At 41.2% G+C, this 14,856-nt stretch overlaps 1 protein-coding gene across 2 annotated transcripts in view; it reads left to right on the top strand.

Moving 5' to 3' along the window:
- Positions 1–14,856, top strand: part of RMND5A (required for meiotic nuclear division 5 homolog A) — a 49,551-nt gene that overhangs the window by 20,292 nt on the left and 14,403 nt on the right. For both annotated transcript variants that reach the window (XM_053259411.1, XM_053259412.1), the window contains 2 exons: positions 13,617–13,751; positions 13,893–13,993. In XM_053259411.1, the coding sequence (XP_053115386.1) occupies positions 13,617–13,751; positions 13,893–13,993 (236 nt within the window). The remainder of the gene's footprint in view (positions 1–13,616; positions 13,752–13,892; positions 13,994–14,856) is intronic.

The raw sequence follows: 14,856 nt of genomic DNA, 5'->3' as shown, positions 1-14,856 counted from the left end.
AACTGGTTCATGCACATCCCTACTGATGATGGGATGGGAGCTCAGAGTCCGAAGGTGAAGAAATAGTTTTTCAAGACTCAGAGGCTGAATCTGCAGTTACGGAAGTTCCTTCAGAACCTTCCCCTGATGACGAGGTATTGAAGAAATCCTCCGATTCTCCAAGAGGAGCACAGAACATATTGCTCCCTCATAACTGATATGGCGAATACACTGGGATTAGGCCACAAAAAGTCCAGAATACAATCCATGAGAACCATAATATTCATAGGTTCAATTCTCAATGCAGATCAACAGAAAGCTTTCTTAGCAACAGACAGAATCTGTAAGATAGTACAACAAGTGGACAGATCCAGATTTTACTACTTATTTTATTATTTATTTTATTTAACATATTTTTATATCGCCCCAAACTTACATCTCTGGGAAGTTTGCAAGGGCTTATGACCTCTTGCACAGCAGCAGTACAACACATGAAGTTGAGAATGCGCCCCTGCAACACTGATTTTTAAGAGTATTCAATTTCCAAACAGGCGACCAATCACAGAATTTGACCATCCCAATGAAGGTGAAACACTCCCTCCTGTGGTGGATAAAACAACATTAACTTGACCACAGGCATACCTTTCTAACCAAGGTTTCTGGCAATTGTTGTGACTTCAGATGCCTCACAAAGAGGCTGGGTGGGGAGCACATTGCCAAGCCCACCAAGTGAGTAGGAAATGGACAGGAAATCAACAAAGTCTTCATTTAAACATTTTAGAACATGTGTCCTCTTTCCTGGTGCTCAAGGCATTCAGATGTATTATACGAGGAAAAACAGTTCAGGTGGTGGTGGACAATACAGCGGCGATGGCCTGTGTAAACAACCAAGGGGCCATAGTGTCACATCCTTTGAAGTTTCACCATCAAGTATTGGGATTGGTGCATAGACCATGAGAGTCATCCTACTGTGATACATATCAAAGGGAAGGAGACTGCAGAAGCCGATATCTTGAGCAGGGATATGACTCATTCCAACACACAGGAATGGAGCATCCACCCCAAATACTTACAGGAGGTATTCAACACATGGGGCATTCCACAGTTACTTGCATCTCTGAAGAACAGGAAATGCAAGCAATACTGCACCAGAGCAGGTGTAGGGAAACACTCCCTAGGGGATGCATTTATGATGACATGGGAGCGTTTTACTACATATCTCTTCCAATACCACTCATTACAAGAGTAGTGAACAAGATAATATACCATAGCACAGACTGCATCTTGATCATACCAAAATGGCAAAGACAGGTGTGGTACCCAACACTGTTGCAGATCTCGAGGGGCAGAATGCAAGCACTGTCCCTACACATGGACCTCATATCCATGGAGGATGGCAAGATTCTACATCTGGAAGTGAATACACTGAAACTAACAGCATGGAGGATCATGGGGATCCCAACAGTGCAGAATTACTAGAAAAAAATCTGTTCAATGAAAATAAACCCTCAACAAGAAAAACGTATGCCACGAAATGGAAAAGGGTTGAGACTTATGTGAACAACAAGTCCTTTAGATCAACCAAAGCATCAGTAACATAGATATTGACTTATCTGTCGAGTTTAAAGTTGAACAGATTGTCAAATTCCTCAATAAAGATTCACTTGGCTGTAATCTCTGGCTGCCATGTAGGTGTAGATTCTGGCACAGTATTTCCCCATCCACTGTGCAAAATATTTTTGAAAGGGTTAGAAAATGTATGCTATTAATAAAGAGACCAGTTTTCCAGTGGATCTGATCTTCTCAGTAGATCAGAAAGGGCTAATGGACCACCCATTTGAATCATTAGCAACAACTTTGCTAAAATTTCTGTCTCTAAAACCAGTATTTTTGATTGCGGTGACCACAGCTAGGGTAATAAGTGAGTTACAGGCTTTAAGAGCTGATATCCCTTATGTAAGCTTCCACAAAGAGGAAGTGGTTCTACATACTGACATAAACATCTTAACAAAGATCAATACCAGCTTTCATATTTATCAAGATAAAATTCTACCTTCATTCTTCCACAATCCAGAGACTGCTATAGAATGTAAATTCCACATATTCGATGTCAGGAGAGCATTAGCCTTCTACTTAGAAAGAATGAAAGCATTTAGAAAAGATAATACCCTCTCCCTTTCCTACAGAGCAGATAAGAAAGGGGAAACGATAACTTGTCAGTCTGTCGAGATGGATAGTTTCAGCTATAGTAGAGGCACACAAGTGTCAAGGAATAGAAGCTACCAACAGACATTAAAGCACATTCTACATGTGCCGTAGGCTCTTCGGCTGCTAGTTTACTGGGTGCATCCAAAGAAGATATTCGCAAAGCAGCAACTTGGTCTTCTGATCATCCCTTCATTAGACATTGTGCCTTAGACCTCAGGTCTACATCAGTTGCATCATTTTGCAATAATAGGAGATGTAAAGGTAAGCTAGAACCTGTACCCTCCACCACTACAGTGAGCTTACTAATCACCCATTTGTGTGAATACAACCGGTATTGCGTCAAGGATAAACAGGTTGCTTACCTGTAACTGATGATTCTTGAATGATCTGGGAGTATTCACACAACCCACCCAACCTCCCCACTAGAGGGAATGCATGACATACTTGAATAGTTTCTCACTTACCTTTTTTCTTATTCTTTCCCTTTCTAGTTCCACAGAGGATGATCACTTGGACTGGGGTAGTCATCCAGGAACTGAATCCAATGATACTCTAACTGTCGCTTATAATGGACATGCACAAGCGTGGGGTGGAGCAAGCGGGTCGCACAGAGCTTTGAAAGTTTTCCAATGGTGGCTGCTGTGCATGCATATTGCTCAGATGTGTGAATATTCCTGGATCACTCAAGTATCATCAGTTACAGGTAAGCAACCTGGTTTTAGCAGTTTATCCCTGCTAATGGAGCAAAGAGGCACCTTTTAAAGTAGTAACTGTCTTAGTTTTGGCAAGGGAAGAGTAACTGTTCCTATCCAACTCCCGCAAAGCATCTCTACAGTGGTTGTTGCTAGTGTCTACCTTATATTTCCTTTTAGATTGTGAGCCCTTTTGGAACAGGGAACTATCTATTTTTCTGTGTAAGCAGCTTTGATAACTTTTGTTGAAAAGTGGCTTATAAATATTCATAGTAGTAGAAAGATCCTAGGCATTTCAAGCAGCAATGTAGACAGTAAAACCCATCACTTTAAAGAAGTGATAATGTACTACACTGACAGATATTTCCTTAGCGTCCCATGAAACTGATTGCCAAGAAATTTAGGACTGACAAAAGGACTTTTCCACACAACACACAATCAATCTATGCGATTCCCTGCCACAAGATGTGATAATAGCCCGCAGCCTGGATGGCCGTAAGAGGGGTTTAGATATATTTCATGGAGGACAGGTCTATTAATGGCTACTAGTCTGGTGGCTACTGGCCACCTCCAGCCTTGGAGGCAAAATGCCTCTAAATACCAGTTGCAGGGGAGTAAGCAGGAGAAAGGGCATGCCCTCACCTCTTGCCTGTGGGTTTCTAAGAGGCATCTGGTGGGCCACTGTGTGAAACAGGATGCTGGACTAGATGGGCCTTGGGCTTGGTCCAGCAGGGCTGTTTTTATGTGCATGACAGCTCCACCACCACCACCACCCGATTGTCATGACATTGCAAACAGTAGTGTCCCTATAAAATCATAAGGACCTCTGAGGTCTTCTAATCTAGCTCCCTGCTCGGTTTGCTACAGCATCTCTGGCAGTCTGTTTGAAAACCTCTAGAAAAAGAGGAAGTATCTGTATAGTAGGCACCATCAGTGAACAGTGGCAGCTGAACACGACACTGCCATACACAGCACTCATATAAAACAGAACTCAGCAGTCATAAAGGCACCACAGCTTCCTCTCCAGTGCACACGGCCATGATGCAATGAGACAGGAGCCTAGTGACTGAACATGGTTAGCTGCATACTCCAGTGCTCCTTCTAGACAAGGTTCTAAACCTCCTCGTAGCATAAACACAGATGAAATGCCATCTTTTGGCGGGCTACTGAGTGGAGGAAGGAGAGACCTAAACCCATAACAGCACCCAGCTAGTTTCAGTGTTTGTTTGAGAGAAGCATGCATGGAGAATCCGGGGCCTCCCCAGGTAAAAGGTCAAAGTCCCCTGGGAAGAGCAATACTCCCACAAAGCATTCATCGGGCCCCTCCAAACAATGTGATCCTATCGCTGCCTGGGTGAGGAAAACAAGCATCAGCAAGGGAGAGGTCCATATGCAGAAGGAAGAGCAGGAACTACAACAGGCAACCCACTTGATCTGCAATTGGGACCTTCTTGTAACTCAGCAAGAAAGCACAAATATGGGAAGCAGCTGATGGTGGTTCAAGCCCTGCCATGGGAAAAGATTGAATTGACTGCCATCACAAGGCACAGCTTGTCTGCTTAGTCAGCAACAATGGTGTCCGATGGGGGGAAAAAGATGGAGGAAACAGAACTGCAGTTTGTACTACCTCCACAGAGCAACACCATAACCACATAGCCACAGGAGAAAGATGCATAATGGGCTCTTATATTCCCTCATGGATCCAGACATAATCATGTGTTATATGGAGCTATAGCCTTGTGGAACAGCCCATGGTTGGAAAGTGTGCGGTCTTGGGTTTGAATCGTGGATGCAGTCTCCTGGAAGAGCAATGCAGGGCCATAACTAGTTGGAGGGAATGGTGTGTTGTCCATCCAACTGACTGCCTGTCATTTTGCTTAGCCCCCTTTATCCCACCCATGTTCATTTGTTGGATTACCAGTGTCTGCTTGTTGTCCCAGTGGGCTTTGCCCCATTTTCCCCTCCCCCCCAACCTCTTTATTGATTGTTGCATCATTAGTAAACAAGGAGAAGCAGGAAGATGGTGAATTTTGGGCCCCTACTTTATCATCCTTGCTGGTGCTCGTGGGGAATAGCTTAGATCAAGTTGTAGACTCTACCATGGTGAGGTTGGAGAAAGCCTGTTTCCTTTACAGAATGTATGTCCTGTTCTGAAAACAGTAGATGTCAATAAGGAGGGAAGGCAACATACAAATTTTCATAACATAGACTCAGCAGAACCCTTGGGATTTTGACTGCTGTGTGATAGACGGGAGAGTGCCAGGTACAGTTCTCCCCATCAGTTCTCCATGTGGAGTACAGCTGCACCTGTTGACTGCCTGCCTGCTATATCCTCTCTATTTTGAGCTATGGAGGAACCCTGGGAGGGCAATAGGATGGCAACCCAATAGAGGATCAGTTGGGTTTACACTAGTCACTACTCCTTCTTAAATATTTATATAATGCTTTTCAACAAATGTTCCCAAAGCGGTTTACATAGAAATAAATAAATATGGTTCCCTGTTCCCAGAGGGCTCACAAACTTGAAAAGGAGCATAAGATAGACACCAGCAATAGCCACTGAAGGGATGCTGTGCAGGGGCTGGATAGAACCAGTTGCTCTCTCTGCTAAATAAAGAGAATCACCACTCTTTAAAAAGTGCCTCTTTGCTCAGTTAGCCGGGTTGGCTTTGCTTGCTGTCTGTGTTTACATTGATAATGAGGAACTTCCCTGCTGCTGTACCTTTTGGAGAGCTGTCCAGTGCTTGTGGAATGCCAAGAGAGGTGAGGATAGTAATGAGTAATGGTCAGGAGATGCATCAGACAGTTCCTGTAATGCTCATTAGGAGTTGAGTAAGTGAGAGAGAGGGAATTAGTGCCCTTTTGGTCTTCATGATTCAGCCCTGCTCTCCCATCAGTGATATCCCTGATGTTCCTGGTGCTGGCAGATAATGTAGTCAAAGAGGCAATAATCATTCCTCCCCAGTAAGTAACTCACCTGAATCTCTGGATGACCGCAGATCACCTGCTGCAATTAAGGAAGCCAAGATAATTGGCAGTAGAATATGGAGAACCGTGAGTGCATACTCCCAGCGAGTGTATCATGCAAAACCTCACTAGTCCTCTGCCTGAAATTCTCCTGACTTCCACCTGACTTCTGTAACCAAGATATGAAGCCAGGCAGAGCATCTCAGGAGAATTTCGGGTGGAGAAACCTGACTTGGGTGGGTTTGCATGACTCGCCTGCCAAGAGCACATGCTGGTGGTTCCCAACATTCTACCAACATTTCCCCAGCTTCCTTATTTGCTAGGAATGTGCAAAAACATTTCGACATCAGAACATTTAGACTCTAAACAGGCCATTTTTAGTGTCTCGAGTTCGAAACAAAACACTCTTTAAATAAAGGGCCTGTTTCATTTCGAAACGTTTTGAGTGCTATTGGAAGGTAGGGATTATTGGAGGCCTGTTTTCCCCTTGCTGATTGGTTTTCTGACCCTGGCTTCCAATTGGCTTGTTATCATACAAATCAAGAGTTGTCATGAGCAACTGCCCCCACTGGCTGCAAGGAGCGTGGGTGGAGCCCAAAGGATGGAGTTTCAAAATATGTTTAAAGGGACTGGGAGACAGAGAGAGCCCTTATAGTGTGCCTCTCTTGAGGAGGAAGGATCAGAGACTTCTGATGATATGTGCCCTTGGCCTATCTGGCCCAGTGGAGAGAGAGACAGAGTGCCTGCTGGCTTATCTGTCTCCCCTCCACACACACACACACACACACACACACACACACACAAGTTTGGGGGAAAAGTTAAAAATTGCCTGCTTGCCCATTTCTTTTATGGGTTGGGTGGTAAGTAGTACCCATCATGCCCTACTACCCAATCCACTTTGGTGTCCCTCGGAGCTACCCATGGGGAACAATGGTGTGTTTCGAGTTTCCCCATTGTTCCTTATGGCCAAAGTGTGCTGAAGTTTGTTACGTCAAAACAACCGGGTCAACCTCTGTTTCGATGAAACGTTTTGACTGTCTGCGTTTTGTTTAGAACTCAAAACAAAACGTAAAATCCGTTTTGTGCACATCCTTCCCTATTATTTGAAGTGGATCATCTGAGCACACCCTCTGTCTCCAGGTACTTTGTGACCACCTCTTTTCTTGGCTGTCATTGTGCAAGCAAAAAGATGTCATGAGTGTTTTCCACCAGTAGAAATAGTTGGAGAGCCCGATGTTGAGGTTTAGGGTAGTGAAATCCAAAACAGATTGTGAGGATCTCTCCAAAATGGGTGAGTGGATGACAAAATGGCAAAAGCTGTTTAATGTAAGTAAGTGTAAAGTGAAGCACATTGGGGCAAAAAACCCCTACTTCACATATACCCTGATGGAGACTGAGCTGCCAGGAGAGGGATCTTGGAGTTGTGGTGGACAACTCATTGAAAGTGACTCAGTGTGGCAGCTGTGGAAAAGGCTAATTCCATGCTCAAGATCATTAGGAATTGAACTGAAAATAAATCTGCAAATATCATAATGCCCTTATATAAATCTGTGGTGTGGCCACACTTGGAGTATCGTGTACAGTTCTGGTCACCATACCTTAAGAAGGACAGTGTAAAACTGGCAAAGATGCAGAAGAGGGCAACCAAAATGATCAGGAGCCTAGAGCACCTTCCCTATGAGGCAAGGCAACAACAACTGGGACTTTTTAGTTAGAAAAAAAGACTATGGAGAGACATGATAGAAATCTATAAAATTATGCATGGTGTAGAGAAAATGGATAGAGACAAATTTGTCTCCCTCTCTTGCAATGCTACACCAGGAGTTATCCCATGAAACTAACTTCCAGGAAACTTAGGACCAGAAAAAGAAAGTACTATTTCACACAGTGCACAATTAATCTATGTAATTATCTGCCATGGGATGTGGCCACCACCATGGATGGCTTTAAAAGGGGCTTAGACAAATTCACGGGCAGGTCTATCACTGGCTACTAGTCTTGATGGCTGTAGGCTGTCCCCAGGCTCATTGGCAGGATGCCTCTGCATACCAGTTGCAGGGGAGCAACAGCAGGAGAGAGGGCATGCTTTCATTTCTTGCCTGTGGGCTTCCCAGAGGCATCTGGTGGGCCACCAAGTGAAACGGGATGCTGGACTAGATAGGCCTTGGGCATGATCCAGCAGGCCTGTTCATCTGCAAAGGTTGCTGTACTCCTCCTTGCTTTCACTGGTGCATGATGGGAGCTTTAGGAGTTCATGGCCAATAGCTGCCTCCCTCCACCCCTTCACAGTCTATGCTGAGTTTGTGTCCCTTATGCAGAGGACACTAATACATATGTAATAAATAGTAAATCCAGTGTGACTATTCTAAATGCTATTCCTTGAAAGCCAAAACCTTGGCAAATTTCTTCTTCCTAGAAATGTGAAATTCTGCTTGAGTGTGCTTTTTGCAAACATTTGCGTAAATATGGCAGAGTATATATGAGAGAAGACTTAGCAAAGCAGTGAGTGTCCAAGAAGTGGTTTGTTTTTAAATTCTCCCTGTTTAGTCTTACCTTTTGCTCTGGAATAAAATGCCCACTGGAGCACTCTGCTCTGCTTGAGTGCTGGGTTGATGCATGTAGCAGGCAGAGCTAAAGTTCTTTGCAAAGGTGGGAGGATCCTTGAAGGGCCTCTGAGACGAAGAGACCTCCTTGATCCATTCAAGAAAGAATCCTAAGATGGACAAAGCAGCTCCATAGGCCGTTGTTCCCAGATAACTGTGAGCTGTTCTTGAAGAATCTCCTAATCAAGAAGATTCTGCTATACATCTTTCAAATTTTTAAGGTGAGGTCTGGTAGAAGCACTGAAAAATGGGTAGACTTAAGCTCCTCTTCCCTCCTCCCTTCGGAGGCTATACCCTCCTAAGACTTTAATGAGGGGCAAAGCTGTTTTTAAAATTTGGATTCAAATATTATTTTCTCAGAAAATAGGAAAAGAGAAATTGCATGCCTGCTTGTGAGTCTATATATGACATACATTCTTTTCATCCACAACTTTACACAGTACCTAGGATACAGATATAACATGCTTGTGTGTGCGTGCGTGCACACACACACACGCACGCACGCACAAGCTCTCTGGCTGAAAGATTTATTTTGAGTGAAACCTGTTAGAAACCAAAGGCCAAATTCTAAAGGGTAGATCTCTTCAGAGATGGAAAAGGACTGATTTCAATTTGGTCCTCTTCACAAAATAGTTCCTTGGGAACTCAGAACACAGTTTGTCTTTGTTTGCCTTTGAACAACTGTGTATATGTGTGTGTTTTAATAATTGCAAATATATGCAAATATATGCTATATGTATACAAGTGATACAAGTGAGCTATATGTATACAAGTGATCACTTGTATATATGTATACAAGTGATAATTGCAAATATATGCTATATGTATACAAGTGACAATACATTTTACCAGTATTCTGTAACAAATTAAATCATTGATTACCCCTTTCTCCCCAAAGTATGTGCTTTGTTCCAGTAATAAATGGTTGCCAATTTTAATGAAAGCAATTACAGATGTGTCATCTTCCTTTAATTTTTACATGACGTTAACTTAGCCATAGCTGCATATTTGTAAAGTTATATAAAATTTTCTGATTCCTTGACTGTATTTTTCCTTCCTTCCAGCAGAATTCTAACTGCTGTTATTTTAGAAGATAGCAACTCTCAACCTATTACAAATGCTGCCTTAAACAATTTTGAGGCCTGATCTTTGACCATCCAGGGCAGTTGCTTTTTTGCTGCTTTGCCTGGGAAGGTCAGCTGCAGTGATGAGAGAGACTTGAAAGAGGTTGCCTCCATCCTCATACCATAGTGGTATGTTTTAGTCTACAGGCATGGCACTCAGGATAGCACATGATACCACCACTGGTTCTAGCTAACTTCTTTTATCTTGAATAAGTATGCTTTGAACTTGATAGTGCACCACAAGCGGACAAAGCTGGAGCAGATACTGCAAGAAGAAGTGAAAAGCCCTCTCTTATCTTTCTGAGCCATTGATATGGAATTTTCAGCCTTCACAAAGCAGAGGAGATGTGTATTTGACTGACAAATTATAGTAGTTGACTGACAAATTGTTACAAATGTGTTACTCTCCTATAGCATTACTTTTCTTTTGCTTATTTTTAATAATGATTCCCTCCTTTTTTCATGTTATATTTATTTTATAGAATGTGAGTCTATGGCAGGAACTTGTCTTATTTATTAGGCACTTTTATAAATAGTAACCTAAAATGTTCAATTTAATGAGTTGCTTTCCCTAGAAAACAAAAGATTTGGATACAGTAAATGTAGAATTCATTTTAAATACTTTCCCATTTTTACAGTATTTTAAAAACATCTTATTATATTTGTAAGCCAATATCTGTGACCATTAACACTGGGAACATATATTAAACAGTGACAGCTGAAATTCTTTGGATGCTGAAAATAGCTTGTAGACTGCATACAAATGTTCTTGAAGTGGTAGGGAGCCAGCAGGCTATTTTTAGCCAATTCCTTAGTAGCTGAAAGTGCTACACTATTATGGTGCCCAAATGCAAAAGATTTATTGTAGCTTAGAGTCCGTTCATGACATAATATGCTAAGTTCATGTGAGTGCTCTGGAACAAATGCATTCTATTCTTTGTTTCATTGGTATGTCTTACTTTTCCTGTTGAACACCCAGCTTTTGTTTTGATATATAGTTGTTTGTTTGTTTTTTAAGTCTGTGAAATAACCTTTCCTCCTTTGAAATAATATATATTGCACAGAATGGCATCTCTACAGCTGCATCATTAAAATGCTTAGCTTTCTGTCTACTAAATAATAGCTTTGCTATAGGACTGTTGAATACTCCGATCTAAAAGAACTATGAAGTGAGGGCTGAGTTGAAATGTTCCTCTCATTTCCACAAAATATTTCACCACCTCTGAAAGGAGCCCTCTTTCTATGACTTTTTTTGAGAAATGTGAACAAGGATGAAAATGTTTGCCTTCTTTAAAGTGGCAATCACCACAGTAAAGCCCCTCCTTCTCATGCTAAAAATGGTGAAAGTAGTACTACAGATTCTCTACTTTCAAGTGCAACTGGCCCTTTAAATGAGGCAATTTGCAGTGCTATGCACAGCACAATCACTCCCCCTCTCTTAGAAGTACTTCATTAAGAGATGCATCTCCCCCCCCCAAACACTGCTCTTAGAGTAAACGTGCCTCCCAAAATAGCATCTTTCACTGTGAAAAGTGAAATTTGGCACAGCCGTATCTAAATTCTGCACTGGCAACTTAAATTCTGGGACAAGAAAAGCTCTTGCAACCTGTATAAAATATTCAGAAAACATAAACCATGTATATGGTACTTGTGCGTAACATATTCTGCTTCTGTTGGTCATGGGGAATGGCAAAGAACTACACAGGGCACTCAATAATAATAATAATAATAATACCAAAATAATCCCAGTGGTAATTGGCACCCTGGGTGCAGTTCCAAAAGACCTTGAAGAGCACCTCAACACCATAGGGGCCACAGAAATCACCATCAGCCAATTACAAAAAGCAGCTTTACTGGGAACAGCCTATATGCTGTGACGATATCTATAACAACTGACAATAAAATTCAGCCATCCCAGGTCCTTGGGAAGGACTCGATGTCTGGATAAAACAAACCAGTCAATAACACCTGTCTGACTGTGTAAACAAGAAATAATAAATAATAGATTTATATAGCACTTTCTCGGTGTTTTACATACATCATCTCGGCAAACTACCTCAGCCTTGTAAGATAGATCAGTATTAACATTCCAATATCACAGTGGTAAGAGCAGCTGAAGCTGAAAGAGTGTGACTTACAGTAGGCCATCTCATGAATTCATAGTGACATTTGAACTAGGAAGGTCCTAATTCACAGCTCAGTATGAGCCACTAGATTGAACCAGTTCTTATGTCTTACTTGTAAACCTTCTGTCTTTCCCACCAGTTTCTGAAAGACACCTGCATTGACCACATATTTTAAGCCTCTCTCCAGAGTCGTAAGGCCCAGAAACCTTTTTTAAAATGGAAGACAGGATTTTCAGATTGCTGAATTATGTGTGCCTGGTATCAACTAAGGCACTTGTGCAATAGATTCTCAGAATTGTGGAGTACACAACAGTCCTGGCTTTAACTGGCAGTTTATGTGTTCCCATTGTCGACAGGGGCAGGATGCTTATGCAGCTGTTGTGTCAAGTCCACTTCTCCTTATGGTAACCAGTATTGCCTTGTGTTCTGTTTGTCCTCTCCCCTTTTATTTGTTTTTTGTTTTAAAGGTATTCTTCTGATGGGGGATTTTTTGGGTCAAGGTCTATTTCTTGGGTGTGCCTTTGTACAGCAGGTTAAAGTACAAAGATGATTCCTGTTTAACTTTTCAAACTTGCTAATATCCTTTTTCCATATTAAACAAGATCTCTGTGGCTGACTTTTTTTCTCACTACAACTTTCTGTTGGGCTTTCAGTTTGTGATAGAGATGATTGTTGTGGGTAAGAGGGCCAATTCATACTACCATGTACAACATATTTATAAGTAGGGCTGTTGCCCATTACAGAAATTTTGGTTGATTGCTTCTTGAGTTTTGCTCAGTTTTACTGATCAGATTTGCATATAAAAAGCAATAGTTCTGCAGCCAAAAGCATTCTTTCTTTTGATTTCAGTTAATGAAAGCATGTGTCAAAGAAGGTATCCTGTTAGAAGAGGGATCCCACCTGTGTGCGGGGAAAAGGGAGAATGCCTCTTCTGTAATGGTGCTCCCCATCTAAAGTCCTTTATTTATTTGAAAGTCTTCTATGCTGCCTTTCTGCCTTCAAAAAAGCAATAATAGTGGTACACAATATAAAAACATAACACAATCAATTAAAGCCAGCAACAAAACTGGAATCGCAGACAGCTATCAATCACAGCAGAGAACAGCACAACAAAGGCATCAGAGGCCTTATACTCTGTTTTTGAAAAGTACTTGTATTTAATATCTTATTTTTAATGCATTTGCTGCCTGATTGATGATAGGCACCTTTTTAGCTGATTTTTAATTTATTAATATGATTAAAATTGAATTTTATAAGAAAGGCAGGATATATATCTTTTAAAATAAACTTTGCAGCCCTAGGTATAAGTGCAATTATCACATGGTAGTTGGGTTGTGGGAAATGGTCACATATTACCTAACTTGGACAGAACTGTCTTATGTGAACTTGATCAATAGAGGCAAACTTTACTCATTGATAAATGTCACATCAACTGCATTGTATATGTGGCCCTGAGAAGCAAAACCTGAATGACCTCTTATTGATTCACTCGAACAGCTTTTTCTTTCCTAGTTATTAACATTTTGTCAACAACTACTATAAGATGAAGTGGCTGATAAAATATTGCACAAATACTTCAACACAATTGAGAACATATTCTGATTGAAGAACTTTGTGAAATAGCTAAAGCTTGTACTGTTTTTAGTAGCAAAGTATCTCCTTTCTATTTTGTAACATATTAAAATTTGTCAATATAATTGGTTAACTCCCAGAACAGAAATGAACAAGAAACCTCTTCCTCATTGCACAAGAAGGATCTAAAAGGCATACAGTATTGGATATAGATCAAGAGGCAATTGGACAGTTCAGAAATGGGCGAAAGGACTTAAAAGTGAAGATACTGTTGCTTTGCCTAACTAATAAAAATATAGAAGAGTTTGTTTCTTCCAGAATTGATTGTCAGTTTGTATTTCACAGAATTTTGACTCTGACATCAGCAGTGTGGGAATAGACGGATGCTGGCAGGCTGATAGTCAGCGAATTCTGAATGAAGTGATGGTAGAACACTTTTTCCGGCAAGGAATGCTAGATGTAGCAGAAGAGCTTTGTCAGGTAATCACAGCTACAACTCCTTAATTTCTGGGATGCAAAATAAAGCAATACAATTGATATAGCATTCTAATCTGATGCTCGTTTGAAAGTTGTATTTGCCTTCCTATAAAAATAACTAGTGGATATGGCTTTGTTTTTCAGGAGTCTGGACTTTCTATAGACCAAAGTCAAAAAGAACCATTTGTGGAGCTCAACCGAATATTGGAAGCACTTAAAGTTAGAGTATTGAGACCTGCATTAGAGTGAGTTACACAGCTGTTTTTAGATACACAAGTGAAGAATATTGGAAGTCTTCCCTTTGATAAACCTACCTATGTTGGCATTCATGACTGAAAACATTTCCATTGAATTTGTGTCCTAATCTGGTTGGGCTGATGTGCTATGGGAATTGTCCAGACATAAACAAGCATGACCTGTTCATGTTCTTCAGGACCTGGGAGCTACCAAGCAAGGCAGACATTGCTCCAACAATGGCAAAACCTAATAGAGTTCTTAAATAGTGAAGCAGACTTCCTGAGTGTCTAGCCAGTTTCTGTTACCTGAGATTTAACCCAAATTTAAAGGGGCAGAGCCTGGTTTGAACTTTGTCCTTCAGTGTTTCTGGCTGACATTCAGGAGTGCTCTTTGTTGTCTTAGCTAGATGTTTACAAGAGAGTGAGGTAAGTGAGGCCTTACTTGATGATTCACTTTTGACTAATATTGTCCTTAAAAATTATCACCTAGCTATTTGAAAAATGATAAATACCAGGAGACTTTCTTTAGACTAACTCCTGTTTAATCAGCTGGTGACTTGCCCTTTCTAACTCTAGATCAGCTTTAGTCTCTTGCTTTGATTATGGTCTGGTAAGAGAGACTATTCTAGAGATTAGGCTACCCTGGTGTAGGAGTCCCATCCCACTGAGAGATCTGCCTTTGTTACCTTGATATTTGCCAGCTCCTAGAGTTCTCATTCAGTTTTCATCTCTCCAAAGTTTCCAGGAGAATGTAATTAACAGATAGATATACACTAAGGGAGGTAATAGACAGCCCAAATCTAGTCACACGTAGCTATTAAACTTCATAATAAATTATCTGTATTGTCCTCATTTAGGAATCACTAATAAAT

Source organism: Hemicordylus capensis, chromosome 6 (genome assembly GCF_027244095.1).
Source record: "Hemicordylus capensis ecotype Gifberg chromosome 6, rHemCap1.1.pri, whole genome shotgun sequence".
Classification (NCBI taxonomy): domain Eukaryota; kingdom Metazoa; phylum Chordata; class Lepidosauria; order Squamata; family Cordylidae; genus Hemicordylus; species Hemicordylus capensis.
Note: the sequence above shows the minus strand (reverse complement) of the source record. Positions and strands in the feature narration are given on the sequence as shown.